The sequence below is a fragment of the Pieris brassicae genome, chromosome 4 (genome assembly GCF_905147105.1).
Source record: "Pieris brassicae chromosome 4, ilPieBrab1.1, whole genome shotgun sequence".
Lineage (NCBI taxonomy): Eukaryota > Metazoa > Arthropoda > Insecta > Lepidoptera > Pieridae > Pieris > Pieris brassicae.
The window spans coordinates 12,344,775-12,361,803 of NC_059668.1; the positions used below are offsets into that span (position 1 = coordinate 12,344,775).

At 31.4% G+C, this 17,029-nt stretch overlaps 1 protein-coding gene across 1 annotated transcript; it reads left to right on the forward strand.

Moving 5' to 3' along the window:
- The first annotated feature begins 656 nt into the window (after positions 1-656).
- On the forward strand, positions 657-11,950 carry LOC123708535 (putative fatty acyl-CoA reductase CG5065). Its single transcript, XM_045659296.1, has 13 exons — positions 657-775; positions 2,102-2,212; positions 2,469-2,548; positions 3,359-3,452; positions 5,081-5,197; positions 5,536-5,658; positions 5,908-6,033; positions 6,813-6,960; positions 7,324-7,425; positions 7,784-7,970; positions 8,548-8,654; positions 9,834-9,963; positions 11,428-11,950. The coding sequence occupies exons 3-13, from the start codon at positions 2,487-2,489 to the stop codon at positions 11,648-11,650; spliced, it is 1,419 nt and encodes a 472-aa protein (XP_045515252.1). The 5' UTR covers positions 657-775; positions 2,102-2,212; positions 2,469-2,486; the 3' UTR covers positions 11,651-11,950.
- Positions 11,951-17,029: the final 5,079 nt, after the last annotated feature.

The following is a 17,029-nucleotide window of genomic DNA, read 5'->3' on the forward strand; positions in this document are numbered from 1 at the left end:
ACAATATAATGCCGTGTAATATCTGATAGAAACAGTGCGGGGTACGTAAGTGTATAAGATTCAAATTATTTACATGCAGTGATAGAAATTTTCTTTATTATTTTAATTATCCGAATCTTTCTTTATCCATGCAGTCCACTAAATAGTCAATACATGGGTGACGCCCAGATCATTACAAATGAGTTAAGCACGCAATATTTGTATTGCTATGGCCATACTGGATCTGTTTCAGGTGAAGACTAGATTAAATAATACTCCCGATTACAGACCCACCATAAAACTTTCAGGTAAAGTTGACAGATCGACGGATGTAAAAAAAAAATAGATTTAATTCGTTTCCGTTTATTAAATTACTTTTATATATATGAAATGGTGTAGATTTTAATTTTTACTTGTTATGTTTATATTATGTTTTTAGTTTAGTTTTCTATTGCATTAGTATTAAGTTACTGTAAAAATAGGAAATAAGGAAATAAATAAAGTTTTTTTTAAAAATTATTATTATTTTAATACGTTTACTACTTTCTTCAATAGATGGTGTTGTAAAAGTCATTAATATAAGTACTAGTAATATATAATTGTGGTTCTAAATAATTATATAGTAGTTATATCATTTAACAGCTTAACTCTTACCTCGATCTGTTATACGTGTTTGTGTCGCCTCGAATGCAGACGTACTCATCATGCTCATCTGCGCATGAGTATACATAGCATACTTATGGTAACGTTATTACATTTACGCTGTGACAAGACATTTCAGAGGAAAAATATAAGAGTAAGTTCATATTATTTTTCGAGTCAAACACAGTTTCAATTGAAATTTGCGTAAATGCTGTAAATAAATGTAAATTTATAATTAATTATGAAAAAGTTATGCTTGGTTGGTCCATCTTATATGTTATAATTTATTCAATATTTTACGCACTTGAAAACCTCCCGATTTATGTCCATGGGAAACAAAAATAGTTAGTTAAATGGTTAACGATCCGAAGTTACCTAGTTAGATTGATTTTGCCGCCTAACAAGAGTTTTAGATTTGCCACCAATTCAAAAAACAAATGACAATTTAATGCAATATACTACATTGGGTTACCAAAGAGTGATAAAATTGAAATTCAAAAAAGTTTTCAGTAGCAATGTATCTACCTTTCTTGAATTTATTATATAGTTATCAATGTAATTAATAAAAATGTAATTATTATTTTAATTCTTAATATGTCAAACTTGCGTAGAAATATTATATTATTGATAAACTATTCGTTAAGAGGTCAACAACGATTTCTTAAGCAAATTACTATCTGTACCTGCCGGAAATGCAGGTAATATAATAGATTCTATGTTAACTATAATGGCATTGAATTGTTTTTACATCATTAACATTATCTTTTCCTATTAGAAGCTATATATAATAAATCATTGTTAATGTGTATTAATTATCCCAATGATTACGTTATAACTAAATTAAAACTAGTTGAGTTTTCTGCATTAAGGAATTTAATTAAAATATACCAATAAAAAATATTAGTTTATCTACTTACATATTGTACGGTTCCTGGGTCAACGGGATGCTTCAAATAATAGAGATTTATTGATTTACTCTATATTTACCACTCGCGTGTTACAATAGAATATGAGCGAAATAATGACGTGCTAATTGCTATATACCGAATGAATACAATTTAACAGTCAAAGAGAGTGCCTACGTCTGGCTATGCTCTCGGGGTGTAACTCCCATGATTTAGTTCGATATGAATGAATGTAGAAGAGAGTGCCTGCGTCGGGCTATACTCTCGGGACGTAGCTCCGACGATTTGGGAAATCGTCACGCTTATAAGTGATCGATATGTACAGCCATGGCACGTACAAACATAGGAATTTGTCAAGCTTGTAAATGAGCAAGAATGTACGAACCTTGGCACGTACATAGGGATCATCACGCTTATAAACTAAGAAAGCCTGAGTGAGCAAAATGTACAGCCTTGGCTCGTACACATATAACATATACTATATTATATATTATATTTAACGCCATTTTTACCGCAAAGTCTTCGCAATTTTTTATTTATTGAAAGCTGACTAATTGTGTTCCCTTGTTTTTCAGTACGTGTGGAAGATTTTAAAGCATTTTCCCGTTTTAGGGCGTCTATTAAAAAAAACAAAATACCATCGTCTACACAGGAACGAATAATAATTTGTTTTAAAGGATTAAAACGTAAGTTTTGTTTGTAATATTTGGTTTTTAATGATTAGAAATCTGGCAGTAAATGCGTACTTTTAACCGAAAACTTAAATATAGGGTACTATATAATTTTACAGGGCTTGTTTTTAAGGCAACGAGCATGAGCAAAACCGTGATTAAAAGCCCTAATTATATTGTTAAATTAAGATCAATTAGAATAAATTAAGAATGGAATTTCCCGTATTGAATAATTTATTGAATAAAAAACCTAATAGACATTTGTCGATAGATCGCGAGACTGACAACAATGTTTCGCTCTATCCGCTGTGTTGTTAACAGTACAAGACTTGGATCACGACACTGTACGGGGTAATGTATTTATTTATTTGTTGATCAGCTTATAGAAGTTATAACATACCTAAGAATATTCCTTTAAAGTACAAAAGTATATGTTAATAGCTAACACATAATAAAAAATGAATATATATAGAATTTGCTTTGTGATTTTACTTTGTATGTGAATTGCAATTATTTTTTTATAAATGTTTGAATAATTTACGTAATTTACATAGTCCTTGAGATCTGTGTAAGCATTTCAAATAAAGAAAATACTGATGTACGATAGTCTTGGATTAGTCAAGTAGTATTTTATTATATATAACTATTAGGGGTCATAGTAAATACTGCATACTACGAGTATTTAAAACAAATTGAAACTAATATTTTAAGTAACACATATTAAAATGGAGAGATACGAGAGGACGCATACATTTTTATTACTGATAAAGTCATGATGTAAAATCCTTATGTAAAAAAGAAATAAAATATTCTTAGATATATTATACCTGTATGCCATTATTTTAAATTCGCTGCTCTGTAGACCTTCTACCAAATTAGCTATTTCCATCCTGATCGCAATTAGTGGCAAAGCCCGTTCGTAGTTTCAAAATTAATGATTCAATGAGGAATGCAAACACATTTTCGCGCCTATATTTTTTTGAATCTATACGTAAACTTTAGCAGTGAGTTAAAAGAAATATTTACTGTAATTAATATTTGATAATTAATACTGAATTTACCCTAAAATATTTTTTTTAATTTCGGTGATAGCCATATCGCTACGGCGTAGCATTGCTCCGTCGCTCCGACTCCGACTCATTGCATAAAGTACTTTTACAGCTCCGGCTCACTGGAGACAAAGTACCAACGGGTGGCAGATTACTACGCAGGTAAATCGGTTTTCGTCACTGGAGCAACAGGGTTTGTTGGAAAGGTAGGAATATAGGCTCCTTTTTATTTATCTTAAGTCCAGTATTAGATATTATTTCCAAGTTAATCTGGTAAAATATTCTGAGACTTGCTTACGCAACATGGGACTGGTATCACAAAAGACAATAAATCATTAACTAAACGTTTTTTAATGAAGTAAATCATTTGACCAAATATCTGTTTTAATAGAAATATATATAGTTCAATGGAGTGCGTAGATGACGTACTTTCAATGTATTTTACACAAAAATATATCAACATTTATCCTTTGCATGACTTGCAAGCTTATCCTGTAATTTCAATAGTCCAGGTGCAAGTTTGTGGCATGGTCATAAGGGATATAAAAAAAACTATATCGGAATTTCTTTTGACATAACAATTAGAATCATCATTTTGTGAAAGTGCAATATCAGAAAAATGATATCAATTGAAACACGGCTTTGTAGAGCCCTGCTTAGAATTCGTTATAAAATACCCAGTACGGGGTATGTAATAAATGTAACAGTATAATTCAAATCAATTACAAAATACATTGTAACATAGTTGCGTAGATCCTTGATCCTTGGTCACATTTGACCACTACTATTAGAGGATAACGGTTTTCATACACCACGCTGTAATAATTGTTGCTCCTTCAAGGTAAAAAACCTTTCAATTTAACATAGTGGGAGTTTCTTGCCGGTTTTTCGCGTCTACGCCCTTTATTTGAGAAATAGTACATGAAAATTTTGAATACTACGTTTGAAGTTCATATGTAATATGTACCTAGGTAACACTGAAAATGTTTAGAAAATGAAAAACGGCTTAATGTAGAAAGTTGCCAATACTTTTATTGTTTTTCGAAGTAATCAAGTAAGTAAGTAATTTTCGGTCAATAATAAATTATTGACCGAAAATTACCACTATGAAAATTTCTCGTCTTAGGTTAATTTACACGTGTGACACAGTTTTAGATTTGTCGCCAATTCACAAAAACAAATGACAAATGAATGCAATATACTACATAAGATTACCAAAAAGTTCTAAAATTGAAATTAAAAAAAAATGTTTTCATTAGCAATGTTTCTAACTGGCCAGTTCTAAACATTTTCAGTGTTATCCACGTATATGTGTTTTTTGTAAATTAGTTAACATTTACCTAACAAAAAAATCAAGTCCGATGGCATTGGCTTTACCAAAGTATGTCCATTACTTTAAAAATAAAATTAACAAATCGGTGGCGCTACAACCCTTTTAGGTCTGGGCCTCAGATTACTGTATTTGTATCATGATCATTTGTTAATCTAATAGGCAAGTAAGATGCTAAGCTTGATTTGCCTGTAACACGCCTTTTTTGGGTCTAACGAAAACCGGTTTCCTCGCGATGTTTTCCTTCACCGTTCGTCGAAGAGAATATTGAATGCACACGTAGAAAAGAAGCCTATTGAAACTAGCTCAGGCATAAGAGTTGTACGCTGAGGCTAGTTCAGTCATTAGTGTCTATTTTCACAAGGTGAACAACTCAAACTGCGTAACTATTTAATTTTTTTGAAATAAGTAGGTAAATTAGACAGAACAAAAATATTTTTGATGGGACCACTTCAATCAAATTTTTCAAATAATAAGATTTAAAGATTTTTTATTAAATTTCAGGTATTTATCGAAAGATTGCTTTCCAATTGCAAGGATATTGAAAATGTGTTTGTCCTGATTAGACCAAAGCACGGCGCAGATACAGGAAAACGTTTACAAAAAATATTTGATGTTCCGGTTAGTGTTTTAGATTAATTTGCTTATAATATTATAATTTAAGTAAACAAATGCAATAAAATATATTGGGTCGACCCCAGCGTACCAATTGTTTTAGAATGGTAGGCAAAATGTCTGATCACCTGCATAACAAAAGCAGAATATATCTGATTATTATTCCGTGTTTGTCCCAAGCAACACGGGCTTACAAAGATTTTGGTATATATTCCAATTAATACAGGGATAACATGAGAGATAACAAACCTTTTAAAGTATGGGTATCATATAGACAGAATCCTATCGATCTATGCAGTTAATTAAAATTCAACATTTTCATAAACATATTGTTTTTTATTTAGCTTTTCGATAAAATAAAACAAACAAGGCCTGGTGATCTGAAAAAAGTAATTCCCATTGAAGGAGATATTACAACATCACAGCTAGGTTTAACGCCAGAAGACAAAAAGGTTTTGGCTGATAAGGTACGTTAGAAAATGCATTCGATCGATCATTTATAGTATATACAGTAATTAAACTATCATATTGAAAATTCCGCTCTGACCGTAGGTAAAATTAACATCTTTACAAAATGCTAACAGTTTTATTAAGTTATATAAGAATTACAATTTACACAATAATAGATATTTCATATTACAAGGGGTTTATAGTAATACCTGTTGGCAGACCTTAAAATTTTATCAAATCTCAGAGAAATAATTATATTTTTTTAGGTTTCATTAGTATTTCACTCGGCTGCTACCGTCAGATTCATCGACAAATTTCAAGATATGATGAACATCAATGTAGAGGGAACACAACGAGTGATAGATTTGTCTCGGAGTTTAAAAAATTTAGAAGTGAGTATTGTTACATTGATATTTATATTCGGTTTAAACCTGTAGCGGGTATGAACGCAAATACGTAACATTCTTTTTTTTTTGGATGTTAATTTTTCATGTCAAGTCTTTTTTTAAATATCACGCTTTACAATTCATATCTAGGTCTTACTTTCCCTTTTTCAATAGTAAATAAATTTTGAACAGTAAAAATATTCGACCTCCAAAACCAGAAGTAAAAAAAAATCATGTATGTTTTCACAAAAAAATCTACCAATTTTTTTTAAAATTTTATTACCAAAAAATGGCTAAAATTATATTTTAAATATACTAGAAGTTTCATAGTGGGATGGTTACTAGTTAGGAAGATAGGTGAATTAATGTACATGCATGTCGCACAAAATGCCAAATAGCCAAATAGAAAACGAAGGTCAAAAGTTTTGCTTGCTCGTTATTACAATGGAATGAATGGGTAGCATCTTGGACACACACGAGATCAGCTGCGTAGATTTTATTGTTTTTGGTTTGTTTTATTTGCCTCCACTTTATACAGAATACCTGGTAAAAATATTGAAAAATTGTCAAAAAATTCGTTACAAAATGTTCCTGGTTTTCTTAACTGTCCATCATTTAATTTTCTTTCCGTCGATACGGCAAGTCTTCCCTCAAAGAATGTATTTGAATAAAGGTTTCGAATAGACAAGATATATCCACAATATTCGGATAATAGCATATTTTAGATTACAAAATGTAGAATAATGCAGTATATTTAATAAAATATTATAAAATGATTATTTCAGAAATTCGTCTATATTTCGACCGCCTATTCAAATTCACATATCCAATTAATTGATGAGAAGCTTTATATTCCTACGAAAGAATTATCCGCAGTCAGGCAAATGATACGCGACCATGGGACAGATGATACGACAGTTAATGAATATGTCGGTAAGTTTTCACCTAAAATTGTTTTTTTTTTTAATTGGACGCGTTACGAGTAGTAGACAATGAAATGTTTGTATATGTGTATACACTGTATCAAGCGGACCAAGTCAGTCGCAGTACTTAATGTCTTTTGATAATGGCCTTCTATGCAGGAATCTCCAATAAGACGGCTGGCGTATTGTGAAATCAGGCGCAAAGTTTAAAATTGCAATATTTCATGAAAAAAATGCATTTCTGATATGCATATAGTATAATCGCCGCGTGTCTTTTACTATTTTAATAACCCCGTTATATTGAACAAAGTGTAAAGAAGGCTTTGTGAACGACCAAATGTAATAATTATAATCTGTTTTTTTTTATTTTCAGCGGATGTTACTAATACATATACCCTATCTAAGGGGTTATGTGAAGAACTAGTGAGGCAAAACAAAGATTACTTACAGACTATTATAGTACGACCATCAATTGGTAAGAACTTTTTTTTAATAATCCGTACAGGTTATCTCTTTGAGCTTATATTATGTATTATTATTTTTACTATATAAGTAGTATTTTACTTTATTACAACACACCAGATTTACTTAGTCAGTGTTACCATTACCTCGGCCTAAAAATATTAATTTGCTAACCGAGTTATAATATTCTTAGTAACTCTTCCATTTTTGTTATCAGTAGATGAAACAAAAAGTTTGGTTGTTGCATCTGTAAATGTCTAATTGTTTTAAATTCTTTTCACAATTTTTAAACTTATACCAGAAGAAAGTGAGCTTGCAAGGCACGCTTAATATATAAGCGGTGTTTCACCAAACATGGTTATATGTTCCAGTTACTCCAATGTACCACGAGCCGCTTCCGGGCTGGGTGGACAGTTGGGTGGCAGCTACAGCCGTCTTCAGTAACGTGTCCAGGGGTCTCAATCCGTACCTTTATAGCTCTGAGGACGTCGTTTGCGACCTTATTCCCGTTGATTACGTCGCAAATTTAATTATCATAGCCGGGGCTAAGGGAGCAATGTATGTAACCAAATTCGGTATTTCTAGGGCTGTATGGTACTGAAAACAGCGCTATATGTTATATGTGAATATAGCCAGTAGTAGTAAACTTAAACCACAAAATTCCATTAAAATTATTTACTGCTTTAGATACTATTTGAAGACATGCGTGCATGTAAAAAATTAATAAATTATAAAATAAATTAATATTTATTTTCGATAAACAATTTTTCTATATAGCATATGCCAGTATCTTAATATATATCTTAAAATATATAAATATATATATATATGCGTTCACCATTAAAATATTATGCATAATTATATAAACATTGATATACTATCTTAATTAAAAAATTTAAATACTTTCCGCATTATCCATAATGAATAAATCAGTCTGTCCCCACTATTAACCATTGCCTGTATTTTTTCATCACAATGTAAACACTATTTGACAGAAAGAAACAAAAGAATACTTGTAATTTGGTTGTTATAGGTTTTGAATTGGTTTTGATATTAAAATCATAACTTAATAGGTAAAGTTAGTCTTCGAGTATAGCTTTAAGATCTTATCATGATTTAAAACTTTATATTTCAGAACGGATGATGTCTCCGTGTATAATATAAACTCCAGTTCGGAAAATCCGATTACTTGGAAATGTGGTTCTGATTTATATTTAGAACAAAGCAAACGATTGGGCTACTGTAAGTATAATTAATATACTTTGACCACAAGGCGTAAAATCTTAACTGGCCAGTAGTTAGCAACTCCCAATAGTGAGTGAAACTTCAATGCTGAGTGTTTATATCGCGCGAATCCAAAATTGCAACATCAGCTACAGATATTAAGTCAACTAAATTGGAATTGTATACACAAATGTCGGAATAATAAGTAATACTAATAAATGCATGTAATTTTAACAGAATCAGACGTTTAACATATTTTCGGTGCATCTGCGGTGTTATATATTTAGTAAAGTACACCACATCATATATAATGCATTTCAACAAATATAAGTATTTATGTACATGAAAATTACTATGAACATAAATTTAGTTCCGTTCGTGAAATAGCTGTTCGTTTCTGTTGGAATGAGGATTTCTAAGGATGAAATGATACGTAATGCGATAGTAAGACTGTGATAGTATAAGATCCGTTGGATTATATGGAGATAAGGTTTCAACTAAAAACTATTAAATTTTAATAACCACAGATAATAGGGAAATGTCGTCAAAAGAATAACATATATGTACTTTTGAAATATCGGGAATGTTATAGAATCAGGAGCTTTGTACCAAAAACAACTAACTAAGTCAAAACATCTTCTTTCAAGCAACCCTGAGATACTTATATAAAAACCTTAACTAACACTAATAATTATTATCAATTGTTATTTTTTATAAATAATTGCGTCTCTGAAATTGCATAATTTTTACGGTTCAAAAACGTCATTATCAAGTATATGTATAAAATAAACAAGTTAATTCGATTACCTTGTGTAATATTATATTTTATTATAATTATTTAAATATAAATTACTCGTGAAGACAAGATTCAATTTTATTGATAATATATTATGTTATCATAAGCAGCTTTGTCCTAGTGGTCAAGCCGTAGGTTCGATCCCCTGTGCTGACCAAGCTTTTTTTTTGTCTATATAGAGCGAGCGAGTGTTAGTGCGCATGCGCGTGCAGTAAAATAAAACATCGTGAGGAAACCGGCATGTCTTAAATACAAAAATCAATGACGTGCCAGACAGTAGGCGGATCAGTTACTTCTCTTTGAAATAAAAATGATCCCAGAAATGGATGCATTTTGAGGTACCCATATAGGTGTGTAGCACCACTGGGTAATTATTATTCAATAAATCATAACTTTTTCAGGTAATAAGAGCATGCGAGAAATGAAGGTATCAAAATCAACATTCGTAGTAAATACAATGACGTTTATTCTGCAAACTGTACCTTGCTTCTTTGCTGATGTCGGCCTGGTCTTAAGAGGCAAAAAACCTAGGTATTTTTTTATATTAAGTCTAAAGAACGCACTCAGGACTAGTTTCAACTCTACAGTATGTCACATACAGGAAAGTCTAAATTTTCTTTATAAACATACCTGCCGAAACATGCCCATGGGTTCTAATGGTACAAGAATTTTTCAAGTAGGTCCAGTAGTTTTGGCGCCAATTCAATACAAACAATAAAATCTTACTGTCATGAAGATTAATTCTTTAATGGAAATAACTTGTATGTATTATTACAAAAATATTTCACATTTGTAATTAAAGGATTTGACGGATTACACCACCCGTCAGGTGTGTCACACTCCTAAGTGTCCGTGTGGTAATGTGAGTGTCAATGGGCGGCAGTATCACTTAACAGGTGTGTCTCCTGTTAGTTTGTCCCCTGTTATATAAAGGAACTTTTGTAACCCGCCATTTTCGAAGTAATATTTTAAGAACGAGTAAAGCAGAAGCAAATATCTAGTTAAAGAAATAACCAAACAACTGACCACAACCGCAAACTGTAAACGTCCAACACACACGTTTTGTCGCAAAATAATCGGCGGTAATATCAATTAAGGTTATAGTTTATTAATACTATATTTTACTATTTTAAATTACAAATGAAATTACATATTAATAAGAATCATATTTATCGCCTAGTTAATCCCGACAAAGCACCTCTTTACTCTGAAGTCGTCTGTTCATATCCCGGTTGTGCACTTTTAGAATCTTAATGGTCGAATTAATACTATATAGAATGGTTCGAATACTTTCTTATACAGTAAAAAAAATAAAGAAGATATCAATGGCAAGTGTGTCAGGTTGATAAAATTAATTCCACGGATGTATTTATATCCTAACTTTATATGTATAATTATAATGACAAGATTAAGTAACGTGGGACAAAGGTAATATAAATGTCGAATTTAATTTTTATATGCATATGTGTAACTTCTTAATCTATATAATACAGTAAATATTGCATTAAATAACGAAATTTTTACGTATGTACTATTAAAATTATATCGCTATTAAGATTAGCACTGTTATTTTTAGTACAAAGTATTTAAGTTTCACTCCGTGTTTAAAACATAAAAATATAAAGATAGGCACAAAACAATAAACTACAAGCGACACGTAAAATTGGTGGTTCGTTAAATTAAAGGAGTTGCAAGTTGTCGTTTGATCACAAAATCCCAAACAAATGTGTTGTCACGTCACCTGTTGTTCTGTTTTTGCTTTCATGTCCTTTTCTAGGTTGCAAAGAGATTAGAGTGTCATTTTCGAGACACAAGAAAATCTGGTCCCGGGATCTGATATAGAAATATCAACGACATGCTTTGTTCACGAAATCAATCAATATTTGATTTTATGATATAGTTTGGCAAGCAAGAATTGTCTCACCAGAAACTCCCTTCATAAGCATACAAAGACATAAGACATACAAAATCAAAAGTGTAACTTTTATTTTTCAGACACTTAAGAGAAGGTTTTCGTGCATCTGTCCTAAAAGATATTATTAGGCCATTTACGTCAACATCCTGGCTAATTAAATCGAAAAAGACCCTGGCATTAATCTCCACTCTGGATGACCACGATAAGAAGTTGTTCCCGTGTGACGTTAACAATATCGATTGGAAGGAGTACAGCGCCATATTCTGCAGGGGCGTTCGGGAGTTTTTATTGAAAGGAAATTAATATTTATTTAAATTTTTTCAAACATGTCCTTTGACTATAAAAAAATATTTAACCATTATGTAGAGAATTTCTATACTTAAAGTGCTGAGCGCCTGGTCACTGAAAGATTGGTTAACGCAAAGTTTTTGTTTTTGAGTAAATTCGAATGCGATTACCGTATCGCCTTTGGCCTCAGAATTTCGCTTTAAACGTTCAATTAACTCCATGTAAATGGCGCTTTAAGTAAATTTAAAATACGGCTGATCGTAGGTTATTAAACGCCAATTAATTTTATTCTTATTTTGGGTGTCTTCTGATGAATTGTATTAAATGCAACACAGTTTTATTCATTTAAATATTAAGTTACCTATGTTTTTAATGAATTCAAGCTCTATTTTACATAAAAATAATATAAAATCAAGGCGGGATTTTCTTTTAAAACCCCATTTTATACAGTCCTAAATCATCATTTCTTATGATATATATTCAATCTGCAGTGATAAAACCTTTTTGTATTAAATTTATTTAAAGAAACAAAACACCAAAAATGCTAACTTGATTTGCACATTTTAAAAGCGTCATTCGTTTTGTTTGTAAAATATTAGCATACTTTGCGAGACAATTAAGCGAAAGAGTTTTTTATTAAGTTTAATAATTATTGTTAAAATTATATTATATAAGGGTCTTATATAGTCCTTTGGGCAGTATTTTTTTAAATATAGATTAGGGGGCAATGACCTGATGTTGAGTGATACCGGCTTTGGACACTCAATACCATAGGGTTCACGAGTGCGTTGCCGGCCTCTTAAGAATTGGTACACTGAAGAAACCTAATAGTCAAATTGGTTCGGTTCGGAAGCTGGTTCCACCTAGTGGTGTTCCGCGGCAAAAACTGTCGTAAGAAACGCTCAGTTGTAGAACGGCGGCCTTTCTAGGTGATACAGCTAGAATTTCGTTTCTTTGCGTCGTATCCAAGGATGGCAGTATCACTTAGCAGGAGAACACCTACTATTTTATAAAAAAAATACTTTACTCCTAGGCTTCAAATGTCACCAAAATTCACACTGATCATATTATATGTAGATTCATTACTGATAACCAGCTGTAAAATGATACTATCAGGAACTTTCGCCTGTTGATTATTATTATCACTTCCGTTCATTAATTAAAATCAATTATCTGACAAAAATTAAGATTATATTTGTGATTGCCGTAAAATATACGTTCGAACTTGGCTGAGTCTGACAAAATAGTTTTAAAAATACATAATTTTTCAGATATTTTCAAAACTATTAACAACGTTAAGTATATATCTCCAATTTAACCCCAAGAAGACACGTTTTCCACAAAAAAATACCCTTTATCGCCACTCATCTTTTCGAAGACACGCTTCTTAAAGCCATAGCCAGCATCGGAATACTTGGCGTTGACATTCAGTTTCGCGGTCATTTGGAGGGAAAGTCTAAATTAGCCTCCAAAAAGCTTGGTGTACTCAGGAAGGCAAGACGGTACTTCACTCCAGGCGAACTATATAAAGCCCAAATTCGGCTCCACATGGAGTACTGCTTGCACCTCGGGCGGGGGCTCCCCAGTACCAGCTCCTTCCTCTTAACCGTATTCAACGAAGAGCGGTTCGAATTGTTACGATCAATCCCTCGCCTAGCGGTTAGATCCTCTGGCGTTGCCGTTGCGTAGAGATGTGGAAGCGCTCTGTATTTTCTACCGCATACCATACCATGGAGAGTGTTCAGAGGAGTTATTCGCATTAATACTTGCAGCTGAGTTTCATCATTGGACGTTGTTTCACAACTGAGCGTTTTTCTAGGCACCACCACAATGTGGAACCAGCTGCCCACTCAAAAATTTCCAAATCAATTCGAGTTAGGGTCCTTCACGAAAATAACGTACCAATTTTTAAAAAGCCGGCAACGCACTCGCGAGCTCTCATGGGCTTATATCATCATATCACTTAACATCAGGTGAGCATCCTACCCGTATGCCCTCTGTGCTATACAAAAACAAAAGGAAGCAATTTGATTCCCCTAAAACGTAATTTTCACTAGAAAAACAACATCTTAAGAATTAGAAGATTTAAATTATTGTATAAGCAATACTTAGTATATTTACCATAAACAAATTATGACGGATTCTCTGCACCTGTTTATCTAATTACTACTCTGAATTCTAAAAAAAATACCTAAACTGTAAAACTTTTTGTCATAACGCACACGCAGAGTCAATGGATGTCGTAGCTTAAAAACATTTTAAAACATGAGCGACCACTTCCTATTCACGCCCTTCGTGTCAATACTTATTTACCTCCATTTTTATATCAGATAAAAAATAGAAAGGAAATTTACCAGCACATATTTTATCTTTCATTCATAATAAGATTTGATTAGTTAATGAAAACAACAGTATCAGTCGTTTGAGCAAAGTTATCATGATAGTTTTCTATATATCCGGTGCTTTATCTATTAGCTTAAATAAAGAAATGTAATTAAAAGAATATGAATGAAATTTATATTATAAATATTAAATAATCTTTGTGTTTTATTCTCTTAAAAATAAATGTATTTTACAATAATGTATGTTAAGAAACGATATTTGTTTATTTCCTTTTGTATAGTCTGTATGTATATAGTATGTGTCAACTATAAAACTTTTGTTTGACACATGACAATTTGCCCGCGGTACTGATGTTTAAATAATTGATTATCAAATTAGATGTGGAATAATTAAGGAAACGTAATGTTTGACTTTTCGTTGAATTGTAGTTGTTGTAATTTATTTATGTAGATAAAAAATACAGGGTACTGAGATCGTACTACGAAATTTTTGGTAAATCTGTTTCTCAAGACTTTGAGATTTATAGTTGTGTTACACCTAAACTACACTATATAGACCAAGACAAGATAAAAAAAAAACACTAAACATTTCACAAATGTCCCCAATTATCATTACAATTCAAACTGTTTAAAGTAATTAAACGAATAAAAATTATTCACAAAGATAGACTATAAACAATTTTGATATTATTTTATTTATGTAATTGTGTAAATAACTAATTCAAAATATGATGTATAAGAAAATAATAATAATGATTAATTTTAAATACTGTGGAAAGTTGAATTGTATTTATTTTATAATAGTTTTTGGTAGAATAATTATAAACAATAACAAAAATTAAAGTTTCATAGATTGTAGTTATATAAAGTAGTTACTAGGACTCGGATAATTTCAGAGCTTATTCATAATATTTTCTAATTTGTCTTTACTAAGACATTTATATCTAGTAATCAGAAAGTATAAGCATTGATATATAAAGAATTTAAATTAGTTATAGTTATGATTATGTTAATATAGTTATGTTATATATCGCTTATACTTACATTTGCAGACCCATTTTGTAATTAAAAGTAAGATATATGCATTTAATGAGTTTTTTTTATTTGAGTGGCTATATTATTACATGATTATTAATTATTAAATGTGTATATTTATATGAACATTTGTACGATGAAGTTATATTTCCTAAAACGTGTTTCTGATTATGACCACCATTTTATATAGTGTACACCTTCATTTATCTTAATTATATAACTGTTTAATTTATCAATATAGGTTAATAGGTTATGGGCATTAACCATCAACAAAGCACGACGCGGCGCGAGGTTACATTTTTCATGAGCCTTTTAGGTTATTATGCGGAACACTATCTATCTAATTATAAAATTTCTAAGATTTCTTTGTCCTCACCTAAATCATTTCACACTTTGATCATCTACGGTCAGATAAAAATGTCTTCGATTCAGATTTCCTTAGCAAATTCTAATTCCAGATCTGATGACCTGCCGTACTGTTTATCACTAGTCAAATGCTGTAAATAATTTGACTGTTGGACCGAGATTGATGACCTTTATTATAGAGATAAAAACTGCTGTGAACGGTAGACTTATTTTATCCGCGTTCAATGCCAATGAAATGGTGACATGTTCATTAACGGCCGATAAGACAATTCTGTCTGCAAAAACCAACCTTGAAGTCCTAGTACCAACCACCTCTTTCGAATACTTCGCGATTATAACGGATTAAACATTACCTATTCGGAGCTGGATATATTCGGTAGTTGGCTGATAAATTTTAAAGAAAGCATTGTTAAGTGCTTATCTCGTACCTAATCCACTGTTTTAAATTTTTTCTGCACAAAAATTAATTCTTAACAAAAAGTTCTGGTATTTTAAAATTATCTAGTATAATATATGTATTTGAATTGTTTTTTTCTGTAACATTTATGTTTACCTAAACTGACGTACATTTCTGATAAAAGAGTTTGTACCATATACCGTAGATATATTCTTATTTATGATTTGGTTAACTTAAATAAATAAATATTTTCCTGCAGACGATGTTGCGGGCAACATTATTAATATAGATACACGATAATTAGCTTTAAATCTAATAGGTATAATAGCCAAAGGTCGGTAAATGCTTTATTAATATTATCAGATTATAACAAATCCATAGTGAGATAAAAAGAATCACGCACGAAATGTTCATTATCACCATTACAAAATAAATATAATTATTAATTGCACGATTTAGGACTTAAACTGTTAATAAGATCCAATTTTTTTTATTATTTTAATTATTAAGTTAGTATAAAATAAATAAATCAATGGCGCTACAACCTTTTTAAATCTTGGCCTCAGACTTCTGTATCTGTTTCATGATCATTTGTTAATCGAATCGATCAGCCTTCTGTGCCTGTCACACGCCTTCGAATTTTTTGGGTCTATGGCAAGCCGGTTTTCTCTCCATGTTTTCCTTCACCGTTCGAGCTAATGTTAAATGCGCACATAGAAAGAAAATCCATTGGTTCAGAGTCGAGGATCGAACCTACGACCTCAGGGATGAGAGTCGCACGCTAAAGCCACTAGGCGAACACTGCTCATTATTTTAATATATTTATGATTACTATTGTAGTAATAATAAATGTGAATGATTGCTTATTTAATAAGAGTTACATTTTCTCACGTGAATAAAACATGGGTCGTAAAAATAATTAAAAACCAGTGACACACATTTGAACTTCTCTTCAAATTTCTGAATCTAATTCATTAACCGTTTTGCTTTAATTGCCTGATACAGTCAAAATAAACTCTCTCAACCTTTAACGAGAAAGAAAAACATATTTATTTATTACAGAAATACATACACTATTTAACTATGCTAATACGTTAAAAAATATTATAAAGTATTTGATATTAAACACTTAATATACAACACTGTGAACACTGTGGAAACATATAAATATGGCGAAATTGACGGAGACAGCATTCAGTAGGCGCAACGTCTTGGATAACGGGGATATGTGCAACAGATCCTCTTGCCTTTGGT

Bases quoted from the DNA above. Each gene is read 5' to 3' on its own strand.
- LOC123708535 (XM_045659296.1), top strand. From the start codon at position 2,487: ATGTTTCGCTCTATCCGCTGTGTTGTTAACAGTACAAGACTTGGATCA. The intron at 3,453-5,080 runs GTAGGAATATAG...ATTAAATTTCAG, and splicing joins CAACAGGGTTTGTTGGAAAG to GTATTTATCGAAAGATTGCT. The intron at 5,198-5,535 runs GTTAGTGTTTTA...TTTTTTATTTAG, and splicing joins AAAAAATATTTGATGTTCCG to CTTTTCGATAAAATAAAACA.